We start from the raw sequence: 10,427 nt of genomic DNA, 5'->3' as shown, positions 1-10,427 counted from the left end.
GGCACGGGACAGCCGCCTCTGCCTCCACTGCCGCCTCCAGCTGGCAGCACGATGCGCAACGACGCCTACCCGGACCAGAACGCGGCCTACGTCTTCTTCACCAGCCTCGGCGACGACAAGCGCAGCGAGCGCCTCCTTCGGTAGGAGGTGAACACCGTCGTCCCAGCTAAGCCGGAGTTCATGCATTGGTCGGATCGCTCGATCACCTGGACCCGGGAGGATCACCCGGCAGTCATGCCGAGTCCGGGTGGTTACGCCCTCGTCCTCAACCCCACCATCGTCGCGCGGCGCACATGCAAGTTCTCCCGAGTCCTCATCGACGGCGGCAGCAGCATCAACATCCTCTACCACGACACGATGACCAAGCTCGGCCTCAAGGTCGAGGACCTGGAGCCGACCCGAATGATCTTCCACGGCATCGTGCCCGGCCTCTCCTGCTCCCCCATTGGCCGGGTCCAGCTAGAATTCCTGTTCGGTGACAGCAGCCACTTCCGGCACGAACCGATCTGGTTCGAAGTGGTGGACCTGTCCAGCGTGTATCACGTGTTGCTGGGCCGGCCCGCGCTCGCCAAGTTCATGGCGGTTCCCCACTATGCGTACCTGACGATGAAGATGACGGGTCCCAAGGGCCTCATCGCCATCACCGGCGATTACCGCAAGTCCCTGGAGTGCGCCTGAGACAGCGCCAAGTTGGCCGAGTCGCTGGTCATTGCCGAGGAGCGGTGCCAGCTCGACCGGATCGTCACCCTGCCTTGTGAGGCCTCCACCGCGTCGATCTCGACCTCGGACCCGGCCGACGAGGCCGCCTTCAAGCCCTCCAAGGAGATCAAGAAAGTGAAGCTCAACCCAGAAGACCCCAGCTGCAGCAAGTACGTCGTCGTAGGCGCCCGCCTCGACGACAAATAGGAAGGCGAGCTCGTCGACTTCCTCCGTGAGAATCGGGATATCTTTGCATGGACCCCCAAGGACATGTCGGGTATCCTGAGGAAGTACACCGAGCACAAACTTCACGTTCGCAAGGACGCCAAGCCCGTCCGTCAACCCCTATGACGATTTTCCGAAGAAAAGAGAAGGACCATTGGTGAAGAGGTCGCCAAGCTTTTGGCGGCCGGCTTCATAATGGAAGTGTTTCACCCCGAGTGGCTGGCCAATCCATTCCTCGTCCTGAAGGAGAACAAGAGCTGGCGCATGTGTATCAACTACACCAGCCTCAACAAGGCATGTCCCAAGGATCCGTTCGCCCTCCCACGGATCGACCAAGTCATCGACTCGACCGCCGGGTGTGAACTCCTGTCCTTCCTGGACGCTTACTCCGGCTACCACCAGATCAAGCTGGACCCGGCCAATGCCCTGAAGACGTCCTTCATCAAGCCCTTTGGGGCGTATTGCTACATCACCATGTCGTTCGGCTTGAAGAACGCCGGTGCCACCTTCCAGCGCTGCATGCAGAAATGCCTGCTGCCGCAACTCGGCCGCAATATCCACGTGTACGTGGACGACATCATGGTGAAGACCAAGCAGCACCTCACGCTCCTCGACGATTTGAAGGAAACATTTTCCAACCTACGTGAATACAAGGTCAAGCTTAACCCGAAAAAATGCGTCTTCGGCGTCCTGGCCGGAAAGCTACTCGGCTTCCTCGTCTGGGAACGCAGCATTGAGGCGAACCCGGAGAAGATCAAGGCAGTCGAGCGCATGCGCAAGCTGGCTCGGCTGCGCGATGTCCAGAAGTTCAACGGATGCTTGGCCTCGGTCAGCCGGTTTCTAAGCCGGCTGGGCGAGAGGGCGCTACCCCTGTACCAGCTGATGAAGAAGACGAGCCTGTTCGAATGGAACGGCAAGGCAGACGAGGCCTTCCAAGACCTCAAGCGCATGCTCTCCACCGCACCAGTCCTGGTCGCGCTGACCGACAAGGAGCCGCTGCTGCTCTACATAGCCGCGACCTCGCGGGCGGTCAGCATGGTGCTGGTGGTCGAGCGACTAGAGAAGGGCAATATCCAAGCCGTCCAGCGCCCAGTCTACTACCTGAGCGAGGTGCTCTCCAACTCCAAGCAGAACTACGCGCACTACCAAAAGATGTGCTACGACGTGTACTTCACCTCCAAGAAGCTAAAGTAGTATTTCCAAGAGCACGTTGTCACTGTGGTCAGCACGGCGCCTATCGGAGAGATCATCGGGTGCCAGGACGCCTCTGGCCGGGTTGCCAAGTGGGCGATCCAGCTAGCCGGCCACACCATTCTCTACGAGCCCAGCACCACGATCAAGTCTCAAGCCCTGGCCGACTTCCTCATCGACTAGACCGAGACCCAGTACTTGCCGCTGCCTCCCAACTCGATGCATTGGCTCATGCACTTCGACGGGTCCAAGATGCGACTCGGCTTGGGGGCCGGCATCGTACTATCGTCCCCGAAAAGTGACCGTCTCCGCTACGCGCTCTAGATCCACTTCGCCGCCTCCAACAACGTTGCCGAGTACGAAGCCCTTGTGCATGGCCTCCGGCTTGCCAAGGAACTCGACATCCGCCGCATCCTGTGCTACGGTGACTCGGACATGGTGGTGCAGCAGTGCTCCGGCGAATGGGACGCCCGCAACCCCAACATGGCAAGCTACCGCTTCCTCGTCCAGAAGCTATCCGGATCCTTCGAGGGCTGCGACTTCCTCCACGTCCCGCGCGTGGAGAATGAAGCAGCCGACACGCTCGCCAAAATCGCCTCGTCACGGCAAGCCAACCCATCCGGCGTCTCCCTCGAGCACCTACGCAAGCCGTCCGTCAAGCCATCACCGGACTCCGAGTCCATCCACGTGCCAGACGACCCGGCCGCACCTCAACCCGGCCCAGGGACTGCTCAACCCGGCCCGGGCGTCGCCATCCCTGACCCGGGGGCTGCTCAACCCAACTCGGGGGCTACTGACTCGGAACCGACCCTGGTGGCCATCTTCGCCGTGGTTATGGCTCCATCTTGGGCCCTCCCAATATCGGAATTTTTGGAGAACGGGGTTCTCCCCATGGACGAGACCGAAGCTCGACAAGTGGAGCGTCGGGCGTCCGCCTACAACATCATCAAGAACGAGCTCGTCAAGCGCAGCTCCACCAGCATGTTCCAGCGCTACGTCGAGTAGGAACAGTGCATCGACATCCTCCGCGACATACATCAGGGCGAGTGCGGGCACCACACCGCATCACGATCCCTGGTGGCCAAGGCGTTCCGCCACGGTTTCTACTGGCCCACGGCCCTCGAATATGCCGAGTCGCTCATCCTCAAGTGTGAGGGATGCTAGCGCTTCAGCAAACACAGCCACCAGCCGGCATCAGCACTCCGCACCATACCGATCGCCTGGCCCTTCGCAGTCTGGGGACTCGACATGGTGGGACCCTTCAAAACCGCTCGAGGCGGCATGACGCACTTGCTAGTGGCAGTGGAAAAATTCACCAAGTGGATCGAGGCAAGACCAATCAAGAAACTGGACGAGCCAACAGTCGTCCGATTCATCAAGGACATAGCGGCGCGCTACGGCATGCCAAACAACATCATCACCGACAAAGGCACCAACTTCGCCAAGGGCGCGCTCGAACAATACTGCTCCGTCTCCGGCATCTGCCTCGACCTGGCCTCCATTGCGCATCTGCAGTCCAACGGGCAGGTCGAGCGGGCCAATGGACTCATCCTGTCCGGCGTCAAGCCGCGACTCGTTGAGACGCTCATCCGCTCACCCGGCAGCTGGCTTGACGAGTTGCCAGCTATTCTCTGGAGTCTACGCACCATGCCGAATTGGTCGACCGGGTTCACCCCGTTCTTCCTCGTCTACGGAGCCGAAGCCGTCATCCCGACCGACGTCAAGTTCGACTCGCCGCGCGTCGCGATGTACACCGAATCCGAAGCCAGAGAAGCCCGTGAAGACGGCGTCGACCTGCTCGAAGAAGCATGCCTCCTGGCGCTCAATCGCTCGGCCATCTACCAACAAGGCATCAGGAACTACCACAGCAAGAAGATCAAGCCCCTCGCATTCCGCGAGGGCGGCCTCGTCCTCCGACTCGTCCAAGAGCAGGCAGGCCGGCACAAGTTGTCCCCTCCATGGGAGGGCCCATTCATCATGAGCAAGGCCTTGCGCGACCGCAACGCCTACTACCTCATCGACGCACGCAAGTCAAGGAAGCACAAGAAGGACACCGCCGGTGAAGAAACGACCCAGCCATCGAACGCGGAACTCCTCCGCCCATTTACAGTTAGCCGCACGAGCGTATGTATCGTCGCCTTTTGTAAACGCATGAAACTACGGGGGTCCCCGAACAAGACTCGAGGGCTGCCTTTTGTCGACCAATTTATTGGGTCCTATTTTCTTGCATCACTATACCACTGAACCCGGCCACCGGTCCGACTCGCTCGACCCGGGAGCTCGGGGGCTGGCCGGCTCGGTCGCCACCCCGCCGCCTTAATTGGTAATTCCTGATAAAGTTAGGACACCGTGGTCCCCCACTTCGCCCTAAAGCCACAGATCCAGCTTTGGCTGTCGGCTGGCAAGCACAACGGGCCAAAGCTCCTTTACGCTTCATACACTAAGTCAAAGGCTACCGGGTCGATCAACCCGGCTAACCATTCATCAAATGAACAGCCACATGACCGGCTGCTCGCCAACCGGCTTCGCCGGATTGCCGCCAACCGGCCCAGTGGGTGTTTCACTCGCGCTCAACATTTCGAGGGACCCAAGTCCTGCGCGCTCCTCTCAAAGAACCGAACTCCTTGTCACGGACCAGAGCCTCGGCCGTATGACTCGTGAGGGGGAGGTTTGAGAAAGGAAAAACGCATGAAATCGGTCCAAAAACGGAAGGCAAAAAGCAAAAGCACCCACGACATCTACACAAGTATTTAAGAAAAGGTCCACGGCCCAAGTTCATTACACCCTAAAAACCCCTAGTGGGTGGGTGGACCTGCTATTTAACAAATTATTACACGAAGTGTCTCGGGCATCTCTAGCGCCGCGCCGTGACGTCGACGGCCCTCCCCTGGGGGCCTCCGGATCCAGCGAGGTGCCGGTGTCCTCCTCAGCACCCGTGTCGCGGTAGACGCCCGTCTCCTCCGAGCTCCCCTCCGGATCGTGGAGGAGCAAGCCGTAGTCTTCACCGTCCACGGCCCTGCCGTCTTCCGTCCTCTCTGGATGGAACTCGACATGGAAGGCGAACTCGGCGACATAGCTGGCCCCAGAGGTGATCCGGCCGGCCTGCTCCTGCAAGTGCTGCTCCGAACCGGCCCGCTGGCCCATCAACGCGTCCAGCTACAGGTCCGGATGCCAGGACAACGCGAACCGGAGCGCCATCTCAGCACCAGCACGAGCGGCGGAGACACGCCACTCACCAAGCCGGTCCGGCCCCATCTCCAACCAACGCGCCAGGCGCGAGAAGCTGCTCGGTTGGACGGAGTCCGGCCATAGGGCCGCCGTCATCGCGGCGCCGTCCTGGGACAGCCGCCCTAACTGCGTTCCCAGGACCTGCAGGCGGGCCTCAGCGGCGGCGACGATCTCCGGGAAGGTTCAGGCCACCCGCGGATCCGTCTCGGACCCAACGACGCCGGTCGGGTGGCGCTGATGGCAGGCAGCTTCCTCCGCCAGCCGATGCGTCTTCGGGAAGGCCCCTGCCGCAAAGGAAGAAGCAAGTTAGAAGAAGAACAACAAGGAAGAAAGGCCGGATCCTGACCCGGCAAACGACAAGAAAAAACACTTATGGGAGAAGGACTCTTCCAGGTGCTGCGCTTCAAGCAACGTACCATGCCGCTCCCGTTTGATGGCATGATTGCGCTCCTTGAGCGCCTTCTCCTGATCGGACGCCTTGGCAAGGGCCGCCTTCAGCTCGGCGTCCTTGCCTTCGGCCGCCTTCTCAGCCGCCTCGCGGAGACGGGCCTCGTGCTGACGGGCCCCCTCAGCCGTGGTGACCTGCTCCCGCAGGCGATCCACCTCGGCTTGGAGCCGGCCCTTGTCGTCGGCCAGCTGGCTGCGCTGCTGGTCCGCCTCCACCAGGGCTTGCTGTACCTCTGCCACCTTGGAGGCTTCCGCCTTAAGGTGCTCCACCTTAGCCTCAAGGAAGCTCTTGTGACCCTCCAGCTGCTCATGCAGCCGGTTGGCCTCGTCGAGGGACCGCCGAGCCGCGGCCGCCTCCGCCCTCGCCTGCGCCGCCTCAACGCCAAGACAGCCGGTGTCGGCAACGAGCCGGTCGTAGTGATGACCGGCCCAGAGCAGACGAGTCCGCCAGGACAGCACCTTAGCTATGAAGAAGGACTCGGCAGAAGAAAAAAGCAAGACTTAAGATTTGGCCCAACTGTTACCCAGTTGGCCCAAATCTCGGGGCTACACCCAGTGGGTGCGCTAGCACGCCCCACTAGAAAAGAGCACAAGAATACCTGCGGTGATGCGGAGCTCCTCCTCCTTGGCGGCAAGCTGCCCTTGAGCTCCCGGTGCTTACCCAGGAGGCGATTGTAGGCAGCAACCCGGAAGGCGTCAAGATGCTGAAGAAAGCAGAAGTCAGAACAAGGCCAACACTCTAAAGATTCGACCCAACTACTACATAGTTGGCCCAAACCTCGGGGGCTACACCTAGTGGGTGCGCTGGCGCGCCCCCACAAAGAAGAAATTACAAGAAAACTTACCAGAACGGCGCGCTCCAGGTCGCGCATCTGCTCCACCTCGGCCTGGGCGAAGGCCTCGAGCCGCTCCGTCCGGCCTCGCAGGCGGCGACTGACGGCGTCTAGCGCCGCCTCCTCCTGGGCCTGAGGCCCGAACACAACGGCGCTCCCGCTCCGCGCCGGCTACGGCACGGCAGCTCGGCGCCCTTCCTGCCGGGGCACCAAGGCATACTCCCCACTGGCCGCTCACGACGCGGCCAACACCTCCTCCGACGCCCCTCCTGGCGCCAATGATGACCCGGACGTCGGGACGCCCTGCGTCGCCGTCTCCGGCCCAGCTGTCGGGGCGGCCTCCGGCACCGCCGCCCACAGTGCCTCCTCCAAAACCTGCGGCGCCTCCGACACCGTCGCCCGCAGCGTCTCTTCCAAGACGGTGCCGCCTCCACCACCATCAGCCCCCGCTCGCCCGACCACGTCGGCCCATCGCGGGGAGTCATCCGCCACCTCCACGACCGCCCGGTCGGGGATCATGACCTCAGCCCTGCCTCCACAGCCGCGCTCCCTCACGGACGATGGTTCAAAGACCGTCGCCGCCACTACCATGCCCTCCGGAATCTCGCGCCAGGCCGGCTCCGCGCCGCCTCGTGCCCATGTCGCCGCCGCGTCGGTCCAAGCACGGACCGACGCCGCCTTCAGCTCTGCCTCCTCCTGGTTCCTGTCCCGCCAGGCCACGGCTTCGGCATCGTTCGGATCCAGGCCAAGGTCCGAGTCGGCCTGTTCCTCCACCTCGGCCTGGTCGGCGAGGTCGGACCGGCTCCTGTGGAACTCGGCCCCTTCGGCGGCCCCAGCTTCCGCCGCCGCCCTCGCCAGCGCAATTGGCGACCTGAAGAAGAAGATCGAATGAGCAGAAAAGAAACAAGACTAGCTCAAGAAAAGAAAAGTTGAGCGCAACAGGAAATGAAGCTAACCCCGCCAAGACCGGGACCGGGGTTGGCCCCCCGTGCCCGCCACCGCGCTTCCTCTTGGCCGGCCTCCCGGCCCCGGCCGGGTCCGCCGTGCGCTTCGGGGCCTGGGTCGCGGCGCGAGGCTGTCTTTCCCATGCGGGCGTCTCGGCGCCGCCCCATGCGAGGACCCGGCTCTGCCCACGTCGCCGCCTCCCCCGCCCAACGCTGCTACACCAACAACTGGCGTCAGCACCGATCGTTCCGTGCCGCGGTCAGCAACTCAAAGACACATGAAGAAAAACATGAGACTTACCCGCGCGACGCCCAGCGCCGGCTTCAGACTTGGCCTCCTCCTCCCCGCCACGAGCTGCGGGCTCCTCTGGCGCCACCGGCGCCACCTGCGACGAGGCCCAGACGTAAGGATGCCGAATCGCTCTCAGAAGTACCACCCGCGTCGCGTCTGGACGGACGAGAAGGTGCACGACAGCAAAGTAAGAAGACCAGACACTCACCTGCGGCGCCGGGTTCGACCGGCTGTACGGCGCCTTGCCAAACTCCCAGTCCTCCCCAAGGTTGGCCTTGGAGATGTCATTCACGCCGCGCGCGACCTGCGCCGCGGACAGTCGCGTCGACCCCATGCGGTTGGGGTCTTGAAGGTCGACCATCTCACTGATGAGGCAGGAGCGCCCCTGAAACGGAAGGACCCGACACTTGATGAACGCGGCGAGGAGGTCGGTGCCGGTGAGCCCCTCCTGTGTCCTCATCACCGTCACCCGCTCGCAGAGATTAACGATCTCCTGCGACGGGCGCCTGGGCGAGTAGCCCCGGTTTGTCTTCGCCCGCGGCGGTGCGATGGCAAAGGCCAGAAGATTGATGTGATCCACGCCAAGGTTGCGGACGTAGAAGGAGTTCTGCCACTTCTTGGTAGAATCCTCCAGTGGGATCTTGGGGAAATCCGCCCCCGACCGCTTCGAGATGACGGCGGCGCCGCAGTCGGCGAACTCCCCGGTCGACGGCCCTGCTGCTTCCAGGAGAAGAAGCGCGCCTAGAGGTCGATCGAAGGCTCGACCACCAGGTACCCCTTGCAGAGGGTGACGAAGCTGGAGAGCTGGACGATGGCGCCGGCGCCAAGATGATGCGGCTGGAGCCCGAAGAACTCCAAGAAAGCACGGAAGAAGGTGCTCACCGGCAGCCCGAATCCGCTCTCGAAGTGCGTGAGGAAGACCACGCGCTCCTGCCCCTCGAGCCGAGGCCTCTGCTCGCCCCGCGGCAGGCGGACGCTAACGTCCGTCTCCCGCGGCAGGCGCCGCGTTGCCCGGAGTTGGGCGATGTCCTCGGAGGTGACGCTCGAGCCCATCCAGGAGCCCGATGGCAGCGACATGATCAAAGGAAGAAGAAGGAAGATGGAGAGAAGGAGTTCTGCTCGGAGCAGCGGGTGCCGTAGTGCGTCAAGTTGCAAAGAGCGGAGCGAGAGCAAAGGGACAGGAGGGCGCGACCGAGAATAATGTCCGCCGCCCCTTGCCCCCCAATTTATAACCCTCGATTTGAACGTGGGGAAGTGGGGAAGTGGGATCGTCTGCACACACACACGTTCCACTAGCCCGCAATAAGTGCGCACGTACATGCGCAGTAACTGCCCGGGGAAGAGCAATCGGCCCCCGGACGCCACAATAAATCCGCACGCTTGGGCCAAGGGCGCGTGGCGGTGGGCCCCAGCCCACCGCCCGGTCCCTTCACGCGCTTGGCCTATCAGGCCCCTCCGACTTCCGGGCACCACGTTGTGCCCGCGCGAAGCCCGAGGGATTGCCCCAAGATTCGGCAGACTTCTCGGTCCCCGCCATGGTCGGGATGCCACGATCCGGTTTCTGAGAAAGCCGGCACACAATGGGTGTTGCCGGACCCGGCGCTCGTAGGATCCACCTTGCTTAAGGGGGAAACTGCGAAGGCCCACTCATCCGAAGACGGCGGACCTTCACAGCTTCGGGGACTACTGTCGGGGGGATGGACCCCGGGCAGGCAACGAAACCCGGATCCTCTTCAAAAATAACGGGGTTGGCACTGCCCCTCAATACCGGCACACACTTGGCCGGGTCGCTCGACCCGGCCAAGCCTCGAAGCCGGCCAGACTAGCCGACCCGGCAAGACACGTCGACTCGGCCCCAACAACTAGCGCAAGACAGCCGAACCCGGCACGACCGAAGCCTCCTCAACAAGCCAGTGCCACCCGTGGCGTGCTATGCAATCCAGCCGCGGGACCACTCCCGTCCCATCCAGGCCGTATGATGGGTACAAGACATCAATCAATGATGACCGAGGTAACAGTGCCCCGCCCATGCTTCGGGTCAGCGGGTACGTAGCAACAGTGCCCCTGACCTACCCGCTAACCAGGGCCGGCATGGCTACAGTGCCCCTGCCTTCACCGCTGACAACAGCAAGCGGCGACTTGACAGAGAGCACTGTACACGACTCGACTCAGCCACGCCCTGACGATCGACAAGACGGCGCACAGTCCCTCTAGGCATGCGGGGCCCGCACCTAGGGGAACCCGGCGAACCACAAGCCCTCAACGAGACCCAGCCTGGGTCACCGTACACCGACAATTCAGACCCACCAACTTGTAACATTACCACTGTACCCCTGGGGGGTTGACCTATAAAACCCCCCAGGAGCCCTCATGCATGAGGGAGAGAGAGAGAAGAGAACTCATTCCATCACACACACCTAGTTAGCAACACCCAAGGAGAGGGAACTGCCTAAGCCTTGGCCAGCTTCCTTCCTATTCCATACAGCTCCAGGAGCAACATTGTACTATCAATCATACAACAACACTCGGCAGGACTAGGGGTATTATCTCTCCGGAGAGCCCCGAACC

The 10,427-nt window shown here is 62.3% G+C and overlaps 3 protein-coding genes across 3 annotated transcripts; all 3 read left to right on the top strand.

The window, feature by feature from the left end:
- Positions 1-234: 234 nt before the first annotated feature.
- On the top strand, positions 235-678 carry LOC147976077 (uncharacterized). The gene has a single exon (XM_087520715.1). The coding sequence runs from the start codon at positions 235-237 to the stop codon at positions 676-678; it is 444 nt and encodes a 147-aa protein (XP_087376841.1).
- A 1,872-nt stretch (positions 679-2,550) lies between these two features.
- Positions 2,551-3,120, top strand: LOC147976076 (uncharacterized). Its single transcript, XM_087520714.1, has one exon. The coding sequence runs from the start codon at positions 2,551-2,553 to the stop codon at positions 3,118-3,120; it is 570 nt and encodes a 189-aa protein (XP_087376840.1).
- A 276-nt stretch (positions 3,121-3,396) lies between these two features.
- Positions 3,397-4,359, top strand: LOC147976075 (uncharacterized). Its single transcript, XM_087520713.1, has one exon. The coding sequence runs from the start codon at positions 3,397-3,399 to the stop codon at positions 4,357-4,359; it is 963 nt and encodes a 320-aa protein (XP_087376839.1).
- Positions 4,360-10,427: the final 6,068 nt, after the last annotated feature.

Source organism: Triticum urartu, chromosome 4A (assembly GCF_056163025.1).
Source record: "Triticum urartu cultivar PI428250 chromosome 4A, HENAU_Tu73, whole genome shotgun sequence".
Taxonomy (NCBI): Eukaryota; Viridiplantae; Streptophyta; class Magnoliopsida; order Poales; family Poaceae; genus Triticum; species Triticum urartu.
This window is presented reverse-complemented; position numbering and strand designations above follow the sequence as displayed.

What these genes read in the sequence shown, in the direction of transcription:
- LOC147976077 (XM_087520715.1), top strand. Translation starts at nt 235, where the DNA reads ATGCCGAGTCCGGGTGGTTACGCCCTCGTCCTCAACCCCACCATCGTC.
- LOC147976076 (XM_087520714.1), top strand. Translation starts at nt 2,551, where the DNA reads ATGGTGGTGCAGCAGTGCTCCGGCGAATGGGACGCCCGCAACCCCAAC.
- LOC147976075 (XM_087520713.1), top strand. Translation starts at nt 3,397, where the DNA reads ATGACGCACTTGCTAGTGGCAGTGGAAAAATTCACCAAGTGGATCGAG.